The sequence below is a fragment of the Lemur catta genome, chromosome 11 (assembly GCF_020740605.2).
Source record: "Lemur catta isolate mLemCat1 chromosome 11, mLemCat1.pri, whole genome shotgun sequence".
Lineage (NCBI taxonomy): Eukaryota > Metazoa > Chordata > Mammalia > Primates > Lemuridae > Lemur > Lemur catta.
In genome coordinates this window covers 53,113,838-53,134,910 of record NC_059138.1, presented here as the reverse complement: position 1 = coordinate 53,134,910, position 21,073 = coordinate 53,113,838, and the positions used below count along the sequence as shown (strand labels likewise).

General features: G+C 39.8%; 1 protein-coding gene across 5 annotated transcripts in view; it reads left to right on the top strand.

Annotated features, from left to right (window-relative positions):
- CDK6 (cyclin dependent kinase 6) overlaps positions 1 to 21,073 on the top strand; it is a 197,762-nt gene that overhangs the window by 131,594 nt on the left and 45,095 nt on the right. For all 5 annotated transcript variants that reach the window (XM_045565172.1, XM_045565174.1, XM_045565171.1 and 2 more), the window contains exon 5: positions 11,921 to 12,030. In XM_045565172.1, the coding sequence (XP_045421128.1) occupies positions 11,921 to 12,030 (110 nt within the window). The remainder of the gene's footprint in view (positions 1 to 11,920; positions 12,031 to 21,073) is intronic.

The following is a 21,073-nucleotide window of genomic DNA, read 5'->3' as shown; positions in this document are numbered from 1 at the left end:
CCTTCAGAATAACCCAAAGACAAATGGATTATTTTCCTCCCTGTTTTGGTTGGTTGTTGTTTGGGGTTTTGTTTTGTTTTCTTTTTTTTTTTTTTTTTTTTGAGTTTGGTGGGCAAATTGGGAAGAACTTCTTTGTCAGAAAATATATTTTTTTAAATCATACATTTAACAAGCAAAGCAGTCATTGAATGTCTGCTGTATGCCAGCTACTGTATACCAAGCGTTGGGGATCCAAAGATAAGTAAGACCCAGTCCTTGCCATTGTAGCACTGAAATTTTGTGGGGGTAACAGAGATGGACGCAGATTCTTGTGGTCACACCACATGTCCGCAGGGGCTGTGAGAGAGGTGTGCTGCAGGAGGGCAGAGCAGGGAGCTGCTCCCTCTCACAGGAGGGTATCACCAGGCCCCACTTCCATTTTTGCCATATATCAGGATCCTCTGTATTAAGTGTCTATATTAAGTGGTTTAAGAGTACTTTTTAGTTACTAAAGGATATTTAAAGTATTTTATGTAATCTACATGTTTTCCTAGATGTCATTGTAATCACTTCTGTCAAAAGACAAAATTACAACAAATTTAGTTTAAAGATATCAATTGGCTCTATATTATGATTGTAGAATCAGACACTTCATGCCATAAAATGGAATAAGTGTTCCAGTGAGGAAGAGGTTGGCCATAGACAGAAAAAGGACTGAAGAAAGCAGAAACAAAGAACATAAAGCAGATTGGTCATTTCATAGTTACTTTCCTTATAAAGTAGGGACAGGGAAAAAAACAGAACAGTAGAAGGATAACTGGTTAACATCACATTACTTCAGGTTGCTCTTTGTTATAAGGATTAAAACTGAGGGAACCGTATTACCACACAAGATTGAAAATTGAAACTGGCCAGTTTGGGAAATTAAGCTGTTCTCTCTCTCTGCTGATTTCTCTGAAGGTCAGATAAACAACTCAGTTTCAGTTTGGTGAGCAAGGGTGACTCCATTTTGAGTTTTATGGGTCTGTTGGGGCCTAGTACGGGAGTTTAGTGCAAAATAATGGCCTCTCATAATTTTTGTTTAACACTTCCTAGACCATTTATCAAAGCCCTAATAGTTTAAGGAGAAAAGAAGCTACCTGCCACAGATTTCTAGAAAGCAGCAATATTCTTTGAAATATCTATAAGTGGAAAGGTAGTGTTTCTTTGAATTAGTTCTGAGGTAAAAGCCAACCCTCCCAAACTTGGAGGGTTACTTTTCCTTTCAATTAGTGCTTGCATGCAACAACCACCCTGCCCCCAACACATGTGCACCATGAGCCCCTGCGTCTAGGTGAGAAGCCTTCCGCTGGTTTTTATGTTCACACATGTATCTCTCCTGATAGCGGATATACCTAGAAATACTCTGTAAAGTCGTTGGTATTAGTGTGGTTCTTCCTAGAAACTGAGACAATTTTAAGAAAAGCATTGCAGCTCATTAAGAGCAAATGAATTTATGTATTCTGTGATTACCTATTTAATTAACAACTGTATTCCCTTTCAATGATCCTTTCTTTCACCTCTGCTCATAGAAGGTATATAAAATGAATTTTAAAGATACTTAAAATTCAATAAGTATAGAAAAATATTTTATAAAAGAAAGGAAAATTAAATACAGGGCTAGGACACATATTACACATCAGACTTTTTAAAAAATAACTCTGAAGTCAGATAGTGAAATCCAGATGTGATATCATCACATCTGTACAATTGCAGTGTGCTCAAACATGAAAATGAAAATTCTTTATACCTAGTGATGTCCTTTTTTTTTTTTTTAAAGCTTAGAAACTGTGTTAGAAAATGGTGGATGATACTATTCAGGTTCCCCAAACTGTGTATTTTCCTTCTCTTGTTTCCACAGCTCTAGTCCTCTGTGCATTTTGCTCTTTTGTAAACAAGAAGGCACCCTTTTTACACTATGTCTGCATAAATGGGTGAAGGGTGAGTTTGAGGGAGAGTCTGACTTGGGGAACTGGTTAGCTGGTGATTTCATTGACAGAGATAGAAAAACACAAAAGGAGAACAAGTTGGGGAGGAAAGACCATGCTGTGGTCTCCAGAGGGATGTTGGGGGCGGACAGCAGAAACATCCCTGTGCACACAGTGCCAGACTTCTGGCCTCGTGAAGAGCATTGTGGGTAGGTAGATTGTCCCTACCCTCCAGCCATTTGCACAACTGTGACCCTGATCCCTCAACTGGTAACCATCATGGTGAAATCCTCTGGAATACCATTATCCTAGAAAAACAACTTTTTTTGTTCTTGTCAGCTTTTCTGGTAAACTACTTTACTATGGGAATGTTGATTGCTTTGAAATACAAACATTTTTTTATTGTAATTAGGCTTAAGACAAAAAACAAAAAAAAAAGAAGAAGAAGAAGACCTGAGGGATCATTTAGACTCCACAGTGAGGAGAATGAACTTGAGTCAGATAAGACCTAATTCAAATCCTGGTTCTACCATTTACTAGCTGAGGGGTCCTTCTGTAAGTTTCAACTTCCTTATCTGTAAAAACAGAGTCATTGATACTCACCTCACACCATTAAACTGAAGATTATGTAAGGAAACAGATGGAGTCAATCCAGCATAGTACATCTTCTGTGCTTTACAAATGTTTTCTGTCTCCTTCCCTAGCCTACCTTTTACCTTCAAATAAGATAAAAATGGAAAGTTTTAGAGAAAAGATCACAGGATCCCACAGTAATCCATTTTGATATTTAATAGTTCTTATTGTCAGAAAACATTTCCTTCTGTCTAACCCAAATTCCTAATGATGCAATCCAAATCCTTCTCTCAGATGTGTCCTTCTTTTTTGTTTGCAGTTTTAATCCTGCTAAATGAACAGCATAAAACATCCTAATCTTCAGGAGCATATTTTCTTTATTTCTCGTCTTTAATAGCTGAAAGCACAAAATATAGTGGAAGCTGCAGAGTCTTCTGTAAACTTTAAATTTGTTTTTGGTAGCCCAGATTAGCTGGAAGTTTTCTGGCCGGTTTTCTTTTCCTGCATGCCTCTCTATGAGGCATTTTAGATAGGGGTGTGTAGGGGGAAATACGAAGGGAAGGCATACTACAGAATGAGCTATACCTTGCTAGCTGCTTTCAGCTAAGAATCTTCAAATCCTTCCCATTTAAGGAAAGCAGTGCCCATAGAATTTTAAGATGTTCAAGAATGTGTGTGCCTGCACTTAGGTTTTGAAACTATGCTTCCACTTCCCTTGTCACATGCACTAACCATATAACCTGCTAGTACTCATTTAGTAAGTTTGCTTGCAGCTTATATAAAAATGAACATAGTAACCAACAAGAAAGAACTTTAGAAGCATTTGACTATTTCCATACCAAAGAAAAAAACCCCAATTTTTAAATTCTCTTACAAATCTGAGTAATTATGTGGCCTCTCAAAGCAAATAGATTTCCTTAAGAGTTAAAACAACTTTTAAGAGGAAACAACGAGCCATGCAGCCTGCCATATCCTGTGTTCAGAATAATTTTCATTTCTACTTATCTGTGAAGGTTGAAGGAATGTCTACAAATATTTGCTTGGTTTCTATGGTGAAGGCAGAGAGAGATCAAATATGTGATTGTTTAGTGTCAAAATCAAAACTATACTATACTGTACTTCTACAAAGAGAATGAGTTTGTTACTTGAAACATAAGAGACATTTAGCAAGTGGTAACTATTTTCAGTCTCCCTGAGTTCAAGACAAATTTTGAACAGTGCAGCCTGAAGGAAAACATGGACCCTTCAGGCATTTTAAAACTTCATTTTACAAAAATAAAATGGTCCTCTCACTTTATTAAAAAGTCATGTGTTGACTAAAGATAGTGATGGTGGACTCTCAGAGTGAATGCCTTGTGTGAGTATGGGAACACAACCATGGTCTATAAATTTGTGCTATAATAGAAACACTCTGTCCTGCCCTATGTTATCCTTCCTAACCCTGTAACCCTCCATTCTTCTGTTTTCTGGCTACCCACACATTTGTTGGAACATACCTTTAATTTATGCCTGCTTTATACAATGCTCCTCGAGGGTCTGGGTTTGAAAAGTCTACTAGAAATTGTCTCTCCCCTGAAAGGGCTGACTTTGGTCTGGTAGACAGTAAGGACACTGAGAGGCAGTGTGGTAAGTGCTCTGATCACTTATGGTGGGGGAGGACCAGGCAGGGCAAGGTTCACAGGATTTAAGAAAGGAGTGTGAAGAGGGCATTCTAGAGAAATGTCTCAGTCTGTAGGAAGTTCACATGAGGCATGACACAGCACACATATTTGAAGAACCTCAAAGCCTCTGAGCGAGTTAAGGAAAGCCTGCATGTGAAGAGGGAGTAGTTGATGAAGCCAGGGAAAGGGTGGAAGCCAGATTATGAGGGTGTTGTGGCTAAGCTGGACTTGAACTTGACCCTGAAAGCTCTGGAGAATGGATAAAGGATTTTAAGCAGTAGAGTGGTGAGCACAGCTTCAGGTGCAGTATAGAAGACAAGAGTGGAAGGAGGCATACTGGAATGAAAAGACCCAGAGGAAGAGGTCCAGAGAGAACCAGGTCCATGATGGAATTGTCAGGATCTGGTGTCTTCATTGATAGTGGAGATGAGTAGGGAACATGGGTAGATGGTGATTTGCTTGCAGAGAGACAGAATATAAAAGGAAAAGCAGGTTTCAGAGGAAAAATAATGCATGCATTTTGAATTTGAGATACCTGTAGAAGGACTAAATGATGATGTCCAGAAGACAGTTGGATTTGTGGGTCAGATACTCTGCAGTGTTCTGAAGAGTTTAGACTGGGGGAGGCATTCATATATGATGCCCCCCAGGGATCGTGCATCATATAAGAAAAGTGACTGCCTAAGGATGTATCCTTAAAGAAAGCAATGGTTTGAGGGAGACAAAGATGGAAGGAACATTAGGAATGGACCCCAGCATTCTGCACTTAAATCACTGCAGAGACGCTGTCACCACCCCCAACTGTCTTTCAGCCAACCTGTTTGACTTGCAGCTTTCCTAATGTGTGAGCACACTGTCCAGGACTAACACAGTGCCCCTCACAGAGTGGGCGCTCACATGGTGAACTGAATTGAAGCTTACTTTGACCTAAAGGTTTGCTGTCTGGCATAAAACCTTTTTTAGGTAGGTCTACTTAGACATTAATAAGATGAGAGAGAGTTATAAGGCTCAGAAAGAGATAGCAAGTGCTGGTATCAGAAGGTCAGAAGCCTGGATCCCCGAACTCCACCTCTGTTGGTCCTTCAGTGGGTCATTATCATCCCTCCCTGGACACGGTACAGTGGCTCCCTTCCCCCAAGGTGCCCTTCGTCACTACTTGGAGGGAACACACATTTCAGCTCATTTTCCCTGTGCTGTTCATTGCCCTGCGAGTCTTTTTACGCATCCTCTGAGTCAAATCAGGTCCAGCCCTTCCTCCCTCCACAGGACCAGTTCCTTTGTTAAATACACATGTTTACTCAAAGATGTTAAATTATTATGGAATAGTATTGTCCCCATATTCTCCAGTCTAGGGGATTGTCTCTGTCCATCTTCAATACTGCCACTGGGAGTTCCCTGTGATTCATTCATGTGTCCAGTCATCAGGTAATTACTGAGCACCTTCCGTGCAGGACACTCTAAATGCATTGTGCCCAATGAATCAGGTGACTATGATGGAAAATAGAGAGTGTCAGGTAATATAGAAGTCAGTGGAAGCTCAGAGGAGAGCCATTACTTCCGACTGTCAGAGAAGGAAAGGTTTTGTTTAGGAGACAGTATGTGAGCCGGGCCTTGAAAGATGGGTAGGATTTGGACCTGCAGAGACTCAGGGAAAGAGAGTCCCACAGAAAGAACCACACCAGCAATGCCAGGTGGTGGGAATCAGCACATCTAAAAAGGAGCCTGTGGCCCTGTGTGAGTCAGGGCAGCTCTAGGTCCAAAGGACAGTCAGCCTTCCCACTGGTGATGGATGCATCAGAGCAGAGACAAGGACAGTTACTGACACAGTGCTCCATGCTCTGAGACGCTCATCTTTGTGTTGAGCTTGGCCATTTTTTGTCATATGTCAGGACATCTTCTGGCTCTTAGTTTACAGGTGAGTGAATTTGAGATGACTCCATTATTTGTTGCAAAGTACTTTGTTAAAATATTGTTAACTTTTATTGGTATGTAACTCTTAATAGTTTCCATTTAACTGGTGTTATAATGGGAAAACGGTGCTTGGCAGAATTAGAATTCTGATTATTTCTAATATTCTTAATTTAAATGTATCAATTTTAAGGAACTGAATTTTGAGACTCTATGAAAAGTCAGTGAAATTATCACTAGCTTTGATTTTCACTTCACAAAACCATACTAGTTTTCTGTAGGGAAAAAACATATGTATTAGTTTGTATTGGTATGATGCAAACAAACAGATCAGAGCACAGCTTAGAAAGCCTTTACTTTGACAAAAATATTTTGAGGTATTTCAAGGATTGCATCCATATTCCTCATTAACTATTATCTACGTTTGCATTTGAGACACATTGTTGAAGTGGGACCCACAGGGAGAATATCACCACACTGGGACACACCATACAAGTAATTACCAAACAAAAGGATAGCAAAGACATCGGAAGATAGTGTTCTTGGGTCTATACAGTGTATATATATATATATATATATATATATATATATATATATATACATTTTTTTTAAACTTTCATTACCATTGCCACATTGTTTAGGGACTCTTAGAGTGTTAACAGAGGACAACTTACAGATCATCCAATCTAAAAATGTCTTTGACAGATGAGAAAACTGAGGTTTGAAGTAGAAGTTACCACTGCTGCTAGTTTCTTCCTCTGGAAACTGGATATATTAGTCAGGGTCTCAACAGGAAATAGATGGCACAGTCAAACTACAGTAATTCAAGGAGGATTTGTTTACACAGACAAGATTTACAAAGATGTGGGTTTAGGGCGCCGCAGCCAGGCTGTTACCATTCCCAGGCCCTAAGGGAAGAGGAGGGGAGCAGTTACTGGAATCCAGAGGGAAGGAATTAAATACAGTGGGCTGCCCAAGATGGACATTGGCTTTGTGATGACAGCACAGCCAGCTCTAGACAACTTTGCTGGGAGGAAATCAAGGAGTTAAGGACCCTGAACTCACACCTCCACCTCTCTCTGAACTCCTGCCAAGGGCGTTGGCCATACCCACTAAGAAGCTGGAGGCATATGGCAGAGGTCTGCCTTCAAGGCAGAGACCATCTCAAGAGGTAAAAGTAAGATATCCAAGATATCCAGCACAATAATCATACCATGCTTTTCTGCCATTGTAGCCATACAATAAGGATGAAGCAGATAACATCTATAGTTTTTCAAGGATCTTGGTGAAAGGGTCCATAAATAAAAGACTGTTAAATATAATATGAAGTGAGAATGGTTTACTCCAACATGTATTTTGAGTCAGAGTTGGCCTTGGCTGTACTTTATCTTATACCGTTATTGAACTGGTTCAAAAAAAAATGTGAATAGAGATCAAAGCCTTTTAAACAGATACATCCACTTGTGTAAATATCCTTGAACTCCCCCCACCCCTTCCGCTCCCCCGCCTGCTGCCAAATCCATTCAGCACCTCTAGAGTCTGTTAATACATGTAATGATTGTAATAAACATCATATTTGCTTTGGTTCCAGCTGGCTCCAACCACCAAACTCTGCCCATAGTTCCTATTGTTATCTTTGCTTACTAGACAACTGCATTGTTACCATTAGTAGCTACCTTTGTCATAGATTTCTAAATGTGGATCATTATATATTGCACTCATTGTTTGCCTCAACATGCTTTTAAATTTAAATTTACCATTACATTTTCTTTTTAAGGATATTTAGAATTATTAAACATAGAGAACTTTTGGTAGAAATTGATTATGTTGTTGAGAAATTTTCTTACTTCCTGAAACATTTTTGTTGGTATTGTCCATTTTGTATAAAGCTTTCAAATAAACATTAATAAATTTCTGCTTATGTGTGACTTAAATTGGTTTTAAGTTAGTCTTCCATAAGACGTTTTTAGAGGCAAAGAAGTATAATAATTTCTGAGCAAAGAGAATTTATACTTTTCTGTCAGGAAAATTTGTTCTCAAAAACTTGGATCCAGATTTAGTTGTAGCATATGTTTTAAATCCCATGAAATTACAGAAATTGTTATCATTGGAGATATTTAAAATTACAATGACTTTTAACGTGAGGATTGAAGGATTCTGGGTCAGAGATTGTAGAACAGGCACGTAAATTAACAAATTAAAACGAGGGAAGGTCTCTTGATATATAGGATAATGTTACATAAACCAGGGAACAACCATTAGAAAATGCCATTTTTTTTATATCTATTGCAAAAGATAGTAGTTTGTTATTTCTAAATGTAGGCCCAAAGCATTGTTTGAGTTATTTTATTAGAGAATGAACTAGAAATGTCTTATACAATTCATATTTTATTTTTGAATTCAAGCATGTTGAATTTCACATAAAACTAAGTGACAAAAGATCTTTCTTTAGGCAAATGATAGTTCAAAATAGAGTATAAACATAAATTTAATTAATCTAATTTCTCTTTGTTACGATGATTTACACAGAGACTAAGCAGACATCTTATAGTTACAAATGAGATTTTTAAATCTTAGTTTTCATTGAAGTTATTAAGTGGCAATTGATGAGTAGATGCCGTACCAGCCTTGTTCCTAAACCAGTTTTGAAGGAAATCATTTAACCCTGAAGGACAATGAGTTTTTTGATATTTGTAAACTCTTTAAAAAGTTTACATTAAAATATTTCAAAGTAAATTGTTTCTTATTAGTTACTTAATGACAGCCTGTATCTTTGCCTATTGATTTGTGGATGCTTGGAGTGCTGAGTGAAAGGTACTGTGTTGGATATTGAAGAAGGAGCACACAGGGTTGAAGTCAGACAGTCCTGGTATGAGTCCCAGGTCTTGTACTTCTCAGCTACATCACTCTGGCCAGATTACTCAACCTCCCTGAAATGTAGTTTCTCAGCTGTAAAATGTGCTTACTGACAGCAACCGACTATACGTGCGCCACTGAAATCGTCAAACAGCCCCTCTTTTCCCTCCCGCTTTCTACCCCTGCACTGCCATGTTTTTGTGGCCATTGTCTATTTAAAGCTTGATTTTTCTGTGTCCCTACAGACATTTTTCTATGCACATATGGTTATTATATTTATACTCACGCATAAACTTTTAATAAAAATAAGGATTTTTTATTAAATACTTACTTGTTAATACTATATCATGGACATCTTTCCTATGTGAGCAGGGTGAGAACTAGCTCATTCTTTTTGATGGCTGAATAATACTCCCCTTTTGTTAGTTATTGGAGAGTGAACATCCTTATGACTGTTTGTATATGGCTATGGTCAGTATTAATAGATATTTTAAAAAGCATTTGATAAAAATTCATTCTACATTTTGAATGGTTACAAAATTTTCAAAGGAAGAGAACTTCCTAAACATATAAATATTGTTCTTATTATTTTGACTGTCTACACATTTATTTGATAATCATAATAAGTATTACTGACTGAAATATTAAAAATGAAGGTAGCCCTATTAAAGTTTTTTAGGATGGGTAATCAGGAATCACAGTTTCCTTAGAACAGCTTGAAATAAGGCTATACTCAGATTAAACTTTTCATCCCCTGTGATGTTAGACTTTGTTTTGAATTGAGGTAAAAAGATAAATGTGTGCTCTCACAATATCTGTATATGTCTACAAATCATTCAAGTGGAACTTTATGGACAGTTTGCACCTGCACTTTTGTTTACAGTGTGTCAGAAAAGCAAAGAGAAGTGTTCCTCCAACTAGAAATATTAATAAAGCAGAAATAAATCATGTAACTAAAAACTGGAGCCCAGCATTGGACACTGTCTTTAGCAAAAATAATACCTTTTGGGGGAGGGTTACCTGAAGAACTTTTTTTTAAAAAAGAAAGAAAGAAAAAGAAAAACTCCAAGGCCCCAGCCCATGGAGAGTCTAATTCAATCTAAGTTTTTCTAAAGGACCCGTGGCTGATTCTAATGCACAGTCAGGTTGAGAACCAGTGGTATAGTATAGCATGTGACTAGAATGTAAAGGATATGGAAGACTTATGGGAGATGAAGCCAGAAAGATATGCTAGAGTCAAATGATAAGTAGCATTGTTGCGGTATTATGGGTTTTGGGTTTTGGGTTTGTTTTTTTCTTTTTAGAGACAGGGTCTCACTTTGTTGCCCAAGCTAGAGTACAGTGATGGTGTGATCATAGCTCACTGCAGCCCCAAACTCCTGGGCTCAAGTTATCCTTCCACCTCAGGCACCAAGTAGCTGGGACTATAGGCACACACCACCATGCCCAGATTGGTTTTTATTTCTATTACATCACCACCATCCCTCCAGTAGATATCAGCCAGATACTACTTAAACAAAACTTGACCCCTGTGTGAATTCAAGGCAAAATATGTTAAATGAGATGAAGCGGGAGAACCTGTCAAGAATCTTGTTCCAATTATTGCTCGTAATCTTGTCATTGATTGGTCTCAGCTGGGCAGTTCTGCTCTGTGTGGCACTGGCTGGGGCTGCAGTCATCTGGGGGATTGGTTGGGCTTGAATGTCCAAGATGGCTGTCTCACAGCACGGCAGCTGAGTTCTAAGGGATAGCAGCTCAAGAACAAACATTCAAAAAGGCTAAGGCTACAGACTTCTTATGACCTAGCTTTGGTAGTCTCAGACATTACTTCCACCATATTCTGTAGGTCAAGCAAGTCACTAAGGCCAAGTCAGATTCGATGGAAAGTGAATAAACTCCATCCCTTGGTGGGAGGAGCAGCGCGTACATACAACGAGAGAAGGAAACTGATGGCAGCCATTTTTGGAGACTTGCTACCATGGTCTTATTGCAACAAGTAATATAGCATCAAAATGCATAAAGCAGAACTTCATAAAATTTAGATAGACATCAATAATATTGCAATTAGACAAAACAGTAAGAATAAAAGGGATCTGAATAATATGAAGTATTTATGTAATAGGTTTATATATTGAATTCCTTATCTGACAATATGCCTTCATTTCAAATGTCCGTAGAATTTCTGCCCCCCAGAAAGAAATCACTTGAACCCCTATACACTCATAAATCTGAAGCCTTAACAAAATATTCTTTACCTAGCCCTCAACCTAGCAGAAAGAATTACAGTTGTATCTGTTTCATCTATTATTATACACCGCTCTGTATTAAATGGGGTTCTTCTGTTTTTGGAATCCCTTCCTCTGGATGATTTTTATACATGGTATGAACAATTGTATTACACATCCTCTCTTACATTCTTCCCTATTTTTAATTTGTTTTCTGAAAAGAGCAGCATGGAAAAGAGTTTTCTTTTGATTCCCCTAAGTGTCATGATAAGAGCAGTTTTGACTTGTCCTGGGTGCTCTGTAGACTTTGGCGTCACCATCCAGCAGCTCTGGGATCATCTTCTGATCTCCCAGTAGTGCGGACCTGGGAATTGGGCTGGAATTGTTGCTATCACCTGTTTTCCATGTATTATTTTTTTTAAGCCCCTTAAGGGGGGGGAAAAGTTTTAAAATAAGTTTTTGTTGTTGTTGTTGTTGTTGTTTGGTCTTTGCTTTGCCTTCTGAAACTCATGTTATTTTACCATGCTAATAAGACACAGAGTCTGAGGTGGGAACCCAGGTTGTGGGGATGATGTAATTTCCTGGCCTGTCAGTGATGAGTCCTGTTTACTTATTGCTTCTATCACAGTGTCCCCGTATGATTTATAGGAGTTCTTTCCGAACTGAGTCTTCTCATTAAACCACCCAGGGTGAGCAGTTTAAGCCAGCAGCCCTCTTCCTCAGTAACACGCAGATCTGTTTGCCATTGCAGGTCGTCACGCTGTGGTACAGAGCTCCAGAAGTCTTGCTCCAGTCCAGCTACGCCACCCCCGTGGACCTCTGGAGTGTTGGCTGCATATTTGCAGAAATGTTTCGTAGAAAGTAAGAAATACGTTTTGTTTCACTCTGCTTTCCTTGAAAAGAGACTTTTTGGATCTTTGTTGACTCAGTGTGGCATTTCTGACTCCAGTAGGGGCATGATGTCCAGATCCAGCTGCTCCAAGCTACCACTTCCAAGCCTGTCTGGAAACCACCTTCTCAGTCATTATGGTGTAGTTTTCCATGACTGTAGCTTCCAGCTCTTGGGCGCTCTGGAGCAGAACACTCCACTGTTCTTATAATTTACATTGTTTGTATTGGTGACAATGGGATGTGGTGAACATAAGCATATTTTGGTACTTTTTGGTGAAGAAATATCCTCAAGGTGGGCTTTATCCACAGGAGGAGAACTAGGACTGTTAAGTATATGGAAAATTTTTAACAGAAATTTTGATGGTGAGAATAATTAAAAAAAACAATATTTAGGTTGAAAAGGAATAGGCAAGGAAGACGTGTCAGTGCTACTTCAGAATACTTTAAATGCCACCATGTGAAGGAGAGATTGGATATATTCAGGCATTACAGAGGGCAGAAATAGGACCAAGGATATAGAAATTACAGAAATAAAGATTATTGTTGTTTCTGTCTTCTGGGTGGGTCAAAAAAAAAAAAAGATTTTTGTTAAAAGGGGTAGAAATCTAACAATTAGACAGTTATCTGAAGAGTAGATTGGAGTTTATGAAAATAGTGCATTCTCACAGGGTGTCCAAGACGAGGCTGGACCACTACACACTGGAGATGTTTTCAGCAGTGTTTATAGGGTCCATGAGTAGGAGGCTAGATGACCTTCAGGGTCCCTCTGAGTCTGAAAGCCTGTGATTCATTTGTTTAATTTTCAGGTCACAAGAAATAGCCAAACAATATAATAAAGATCTGCCAGGAAAATAAGCCATACCTGGGTACTAAATTCATCCTGGTCACAATTAAACAGAGAACCTAATCATAATCTAATCTTTCTTTTCTATTTTTATTTCCATGGGAAAATGTGAGTTGGGAAGCTGAGTATATTCCCGTTGGACATGTTATATTCAAAGTACAGCTACATGATAGTTCACAAGGAAAAGAAGTGGTCAGCCATTGCTTGTTTCTTGGTTGGTTGGTTTTAACCAAACAAAGTTTTTGTGCATGTAATAAATTTGGAAACTGTTTCTAGAACTCAGCAAATTCATCTGTAGCTCATAGGATGGGATCATGGCAAGGAGATCAGAGTACACAGATGTGTAATGTAGGCCTGTTGTGTGCCAAATATAGTGCTATACTTTTTCCCTTATGCTACTTTGTTTAATCCTCACAATAAGAGGAAACTGAGGTGGAGTGGTAAATTTATTTGTCATCAGGCAGCTAAAAAGTAACATGGGTATGAATCCAAAGGAAGTCTTGCCAGTTCTAATCCAGTGTTGTTTTTTGACCAGGGAAAGGAGGAAAAAAGTAGTATTGAACTCAGCTGCAATATTTGCCAAACAGGCTATAAATAAGTGATTTTAAAAGTGTAGTCTCTGGAGTAGGAACATCGACATCACCCAGGACCTTGCTGGAAATCCAGATTCTCAGGCCCCAGCCTGCACCCACTGGATCAAAAGCTCTTGGGCTTGGATCCAGCAACCTGTGTTTTAACAAGTCCTCCACGAGATCCTAATGTAGCCTCCAGGGTAAGAACCCCTGGGTTGACTGACAGTATCACCAGGGATGGCCATTCTTCAAAAGTGCGGCTCCCAGGCCTCTTCCTGGAGATTCTGATTCATTACTGGGCCGGGGCCAGAGACTCTTGTTTTTAAAAGTTCCTCAGGTAATTCTTTTCATCCAGCAAATGTGGAAAACATCGGGTTAAAGACTTATGTTTAGAACTGGGAATAATGTACAGTCAATAGTGCAGGCTAGGAGTTAGGACAGTCATTCCAGTTCATGTCAGGAATAATTTAGTGCAGCTTAGAGTTGATTAGAGAAATATTTATTGGAATGACATTTATGTGTCTAGAAGTGTCCTCGGATGTGAAGATGGAGTCCTTTTGGTATGGGGGACGGCATCAGTTATTTGTCAGCAATTACACACTTGAATAGTAGCCATGACTGAAGATAAAACCAGTATTTTTAAAGATGTTCAAAGAAAATAAAAGATATATAGAATTAAACATTCACTACTAAGGAATTTGCTGTGTTTTGAACTACAGGCATTCCTGACCTATGGAACATTAAAAACATTTACCACTGAAGTATGTGACAGTATAACTGGTACTCAGGTTCCCAGCCCAGCTTGCAGAATCCTCTACAACCTGGAACATACATGACACATCAGTTGTGCTAATTCATCAAATCCTTTTTTCTATGGGAAAATTCATACTGGGTTCGAATCCAAGATGACAGGAATACCCCCTTCTTCATCCCAGCGTAGGGACTGAGACGTGGAACTCAAACGTTGGAGGCTCAGGGAAAGGTTTCTTTGATGACGTGGCAGCAGTCTGCTTCAGTTTGCTGGAAAAATGAGATATTGGGTAGAGATCCACTGGCTCTCTTTAAATGTGCACATAAGAAAGTACCCTTTCTCCTGGAGCCTTGCACAAAGGTAGCAAATTGAGAAGTAATTGCTTGGTGGAAGAAGCAATGTCAGAAACCAGGTCCACGTGCCTTCGAGGCTGAAGGGGAATGAATCCAGGCCAGTTGCACCATCCTTCCTAGGGTAGGTGCCCTGTCTCCTGGGTAGTTCCTGCTGGCTTGACTGTGACCTTGATTGTGGCCATGGGATCCAACTCTGTTCTATTCAGTTCATGTTTGATATTTCCTATGATACCACTGAGATACCTGAACGTGGCATGCTTCTTACTTATGTGAGATGGGTCCTGGGGTTTAACCCTCCTCTTGACCTGGTTCTGACTTGACTCCTACTTCAGTATTGACCCAGTTGAGAATTCATAACCTATGGATTCTGAAAGCAGACTCCCTCATTACTTAAGGATAATCCTAAATCAGGGAATTTTAGTATGTGTCCACTTTGTACCTACTTGACGCTAAGGAGTAGTTACAAAATATCATCATTTCTTTATCACCTTCATTGTTTTTGCCATATTCTTATGGCAATGGTACTATTATTTACTTAGTTTTTTTTTACTATCTTGTATCAATTTGCTTTTTTATTTAGCCTCATTCAAAACAAAAATACAGTCACGCGTTGTTGAACAACTGGGATATGTTCTAAGAAATGAATCGTTAGGCGATTTCATCGTCACATGAATATCGCAGAAGAGTGTACCTATACGAACCTAGATAGTATAACCCATGACACACTTAGGCTATATGGTATAGCTTATTGTTCCAAGGCTATAAACCTGTACCGCATGTTACTGTACTAAATACTGTAGGCAGCTGTAACACAATGGTAAGTATTTGTGTATCTAAACATAGAAGAGATACAGTAAAAATAACAGTATAAAAGGTTAAAAAATGGTACACCTGAGTAGGGCACTTACCATGATTGGAAGTTGCAGGACTGGAAGTTGCTCTGGATGAGTCCGTGAGTGAGTGGAGAGTGAATGTGAAGGCCTAGGACATTACTGTACACTACTGTAGACTTTATAAACACTGTACACTTAGGCTACACTAAATTTATAAAACTTTGTTTTCTTTGTTCAATAATAAATTAACCTTAGCTTACTGTAACATTTTTACTTTATAAACTTTTTAATTTTTTAAATTTTTGACTCTTTTATACTAACACAACTTAAAACACAAACACATTGTACATCTGTATAAAAATATTTTCTTTCTTTATGTCCTTGTTCTATAAGCTTTTTAACAAAATTTACAGTCTTTTATTTATTTAATTTTTTAGAGACAGGGTTGCACCATGTTGTGCAGGCTAGACTCAAACTCCTGGGCTCAAGTGATCCTCCCACTTCAGGCTCCAGAGTAGCTGGGACTACAGGTGTGTGCCACCATGCCCGGATTAGGCTTTTTTAATTTTTATTTTTTATGGTTTTTTGGGGGGGTTTTTTTGGGTTTTTTTTACTTTTTAAACTTTTTTGTTAAAAACTAAGACACAAATACACACATTAAGCCTAGGCCTACACAGGGTCAGGATTACAATACCACTGTCTTCCAGCACCACATCTTGTCCCACTGGAAGGTCTTCAGAGGCAAGAACATGTACAGAGCTGCCATCTCCTGTGATAACAATGAATTCTTCTGGAATACTTCCAGTGAAATGCATTGTATAGTAAATACATAAACCAGTAACATTGTTAATCATCATTATCAAGCATTATGTACTGTAGATGATTGTATGTGCTATACTGTTACATGACTAGCAACACGGTAGGTTTGTTTACACCACCATCACCACAGACATGTGAGTAATGCATTGCACTACAGTGACATTAAGATGGCTACGATGTCACTAGCTCATTACTGTATATAAAATCACAGATTTGGTGAGCCACTTATTTATTTGCCAACTACACATTAGAATACATATAAAACAATTAAAATTATTAAGAAACTTAGTCTGTGTTTATCCCCTGAAATCCTCTCACACATCACCAGTGGTACGTCACTTGTTGGAAACCCTGTAACAGGTGTCCCATGCAGTCTACAAATAACATACTGAGTGGCTACCGTATGCAAGGCCCACTTCTAGAGGGGTAACTTAAATGCTAGTAGAGAAGAGAGGTGTTACATGCATGATTAGTTAATTGATCAGACCTGGGATAAACGCTATGAAGAAGTACAGGGTCCTATGAGTGGATATGATGAGAAGATTGTTTTGGGAGAGTGAAGGAGATTTCTCAGTGGAAGGCTAGAAGTCAGGATTAACCTTCCTCAGAGGTCATATTCATAATCATTTGTACATCAGGAATCCTCCTCATCTTCCATAACCTGGGAAGAAGAAAAGAAGTGAAAGGATTAACATTTGTCACGTGACAGGCCCTGGGCCAGGGACCCTTCACAAGCATTGTCTCTTTAAACCCCTTTTCTGAAGGCTACTATCCAGAGTTTACAGATAACAAATCAGCGCCTTCTACAGGGAGGGTGAACAACTTGCCCAAGGGCATACAGCTACTACATGGCAGAGCCAAGAACCCAGGTCTTCCTCACTCCATAGCCTTTGACTTTTCTCCTCTGCCGTGTGTCTGCCCTTGCTGTTGTTTGACCTATGAGGCCATACTTTTCTCTGGAATTTTTTAATGTATTGTGAAAATGCAGCAGCAATGATATTTTAGAGCAGTTAAGAAACAAATCACACATTTAATAGGTTTGATTTCCAGTCTCTCCGATGTTGAAGAGCTTGACCAGCTCTCTGTCATTTTACTAAGAGGTCCATGTCTTCTATTCTAAAATTGAATACCTAGGAAATATGAACTCAGTAAAGAGAATCTTAGGGCAGATGGTTGACAAAGAGCCAGAGAGTTTAAATACCATCTGTCACTATTATCTGGGTTTAATAATTGCCCACTCTGACCCACAGAAGCATTCTACAAAATGGATAAGAGCTGGATTTTTATCTTCCTCTTTAACTCTTGGTCCATGGGTAATCCATCTTTATTCCATATTGAGTTGTATTTTAATACAAAAAAATTGTTATAAATTTGGTCAGTAGCCAGCTAATCAGCTTAAAGAATGGAATTGGATGGATGGATGGATGGATGTGATAGATTAATTTGTAACTACATGGCAAAATAAATTAACAATGTTAACTCCCTGTGTATCTACCTGTTGCCTCATGATCCTGTCAGGACTGTTGTCTGTGGTTTGAAAGTTGTGGGGTTTTCCAGGTTACAGCAAAGTCTTAAAAAGAAAATGCACATTTAAAAAATAAAACATGCTGCTAATTCTTTGAACGTGGAGATCGTGGTAAACAGATAGTAATTCTTAGAAGTTCTGGGTTGCCAGCTCTGCTGATCCCTAGCTGAGAAATGCCAAATGCCACCAGGAAGAATATAACAAATACAGTCACTGTTAGAAGGAAACAAACGAGACTTCATGGTCATATTGCCCCTTGTCTGGTGGCCTCTCTAGGCTTGTCGTCATTGATTTCTATGAATTAAACACCCAGTAGTTGAGAAGCTGACAGTGAAACTGTCCTTTGTGGCTCAGTGGTCAGTAAGCAAATGTCTTCAAAATGTCACTGAGCGCCTTGCCAATTTTCCCATTGGTCTGTGTCGGTGCTTCCCCATACTTGAGGACTCTCCTTAGTGACGTTGAGGAAATGAGGTCTTTAACCAGCTGACCTGGACACTGAGGCACCAGAAGGCGAGCCCTCGTGTGAGAGGAAACCCCTCACCTCAGGGTAGGTTGGAACACATGCATAGAAACCAGGGCACTCAGCTAGACTTTCAGATTTCTTATCTCTTGTTGGATATTTTCCTAGACGATTTTTTTTTTCTTCCTTTAAAGAACCAGCCAAATGGGAAGAACTCTTAAAGGAACATTTTCTTTGGTGAGGAAATTCCCAAGATGGTACCCAGGAAAAAGTCCAATCTTGGTTGAGTAATGCATACAGGGTAGTTCTAAGTAAGAGCAAATGGGTACTTTTTGATGTAATCAACACTGATTTTTTAAAAAAAAAATTCTTAACGTGTATCTTACTTTAACATGAATTTGAAAAATATATTTGTCTTCATGACATATACTGAGAAGCCACCACTGGGCCTGGGCTTTCCTTGTGGGGCAGCTCTGCAGCCTCCAAGCTTCCCACCCCACCGCCCCCCAGTGTGGCACCCTGGGCCTGCCTGTTTTGTGCTCTTTTCCACAAACTAGATTTTGTCTGCCTAGTCCTCTTCTAGTAATTCTGCCATCGTGTCCTTCCCTCTTACTAAGTCATTGTTTCCCTCTTACTTCCTTCCATGTTCCCATCTCTGTTCTTAGGAGCCAACACCTCATTTCATTGACTCTCTGCTTCTGTTACTCCTTTCTACTCTGCCTCTTGGGATCCTTGTCCTGTGGCACCAAATTCCCCTGCTTCCCTGAACTTTTACTCACAGTGTTGTTCTTCACAGTAACTAAAACCAGGCCTTTTTCTGTAGGAGTTCTGTCCCTCCTGAGAAAGGGCCTGTGATAGTCTTAGCCATCTGCTTCTTGGGGACATTATTCTGCTAAAGCTTCTCAATGTCTTTTTACCATCCTCTTACATTCCCGTCCCCCAGTCTCAATTGCATGACTCAGGGACTTTCAGGACCAGTGATTTTCAAGCATAGAGCCACTATGGAGTAAGAGTAAATGTCACTGATGGACGTGCTTTGCACATAGGTGGAGACCGAGCAGTTTCAGGGTCCAGATTGACTCAGCAGCTGCATCACTTAGCTTGCACTCTCCCTGTCCTTTAGCCTATACTTAAGCATTCAGTGGCCCTTTTAAAGAACTCAGGTTCTCCGATCCTTTCTCAGGGCCACCTTAGGGACACCGTCATCCAGGTGCTCCACCATTGAAAAGAAAGTTCTGCTTACAGATATAAATAGAGCAACCAGAGCACGTGTGCTTGGTTAGCACTTGCATCTAGGCTTTTGGTCAGCATGTCCCCTCTCCTTCAGCTCTGATCTCTTTGTCTCAGACCCATGCTAGGATTCCCTCTTGTTCCCATCCCCACATTCAGCCTCATCTCCAATTAATAAGATGAGTGAGGCTTTCAAAGTGAGCTCCTTTACTCTCCTCTTTCAATTCAAAGATCTCTCTTTATCTTCTCCTTCTCTCTTCCTTCTCTCCTATTTCTGAGAACGATGCATTCTCCCTCCTTACAAGGCAGATCCCTCAACCCTTGCTCTTTTTCTTGATCCTACTCTGCTCTAGGCTCTCACTTGATCCACCATCCCCTTCTGATTGGCCTCTCCAGAGTCGAACCGTGCTCTCATCTCTCCATCTTGAAGAAGATTCTCATTCCCCTTTCTATGTCCTCGGTCTTTCTCCTTCCCTTTGTGGCCAAACTTCTTAAAAGAATAGTGTCCCTACATGTAGCCTAAACTGCATCACTACTCATTCCTTCATCCCTTCCAGTGATAAAAATAATAAGTTAACATTTATCGGGCACTTCCTATGAACCAAGCACTGTAAAGTTGATCCTTGAATAACATGGGTTTGAATTGTGCAGGTCCACTATACACAGATTTTTTTAAATAAAAGTTACACTGAGTGTGCCTTTCTCTCCCACCTGCCTTCCACATCCTCTACCTCTGCCACTCCTGAAACGGCAAAATCAACCTCTCCTCTCCCACCTCCTCCTCGGCCTACTCAATGTGAAGATGATGAGGATGAAAACCTGTGCTCTGCCCCACCTCAGCATTCTGTCGTACCTGTGTCACGGCACTTTGCTCCGCCGTGTTCTTTCTGTGCACACAAGTTGTCCGCCCTCGCTGCAATAACAATGTAATATAGAGCGCCGTGTTCTTTCTTAGGAACCAGACATCTGAGGCACTGTTCCAGCCCTGCTCCTATCAGCTCTGGGACTAAAGGCAAACCCTCAGCTTCTGGAGCTTGGTGTCTTTATCCGTGAAATGGAGAGGCTGGGATGCCACATCCGTGGAGTGCAGACCGCGCTTCCCAGAGTCCACAGAGCCCCTCCTGGGTATGGTCCAGGGCGCGCACAGCGCTTCTTGCTCCCACACTCAGCTTTAATCAGAGCAGCTTGCTTTCATCTTTTTCTGTATTGGGCTTCTGAGATTTAAAAGGGTTCTAAAATATTGGAGTGGATGATGTCCAAGGTTCACTCCAATTCTGATATTCGTTGCTTCTAGATAGAACCATGTCTTGGTCATTTCTAGAACTCTTAACCATGTCCAGCACAGCTAAAACTGTTGATTGAGCATATTACACAACCTTACGTACTGTCCTGAACACTTGGCATACATAATTCAATTTAATCCTCCTAAGTAACTTGCCCCAGGATCCCACATCTGGTCATTGGCAGACCTTGAACTCAAAGCTGTGTGACCTATAACAGCTACACTGAGCTATAATGAGCTACGTTGGAAAATAAGGCAGGCATAAGGTGGAGGGTATCGTTGTAACAACTGGCGTGTGTGTCTACATGTGTACACATGCCTCCCTCTCTATCTTCCTGCTCCTT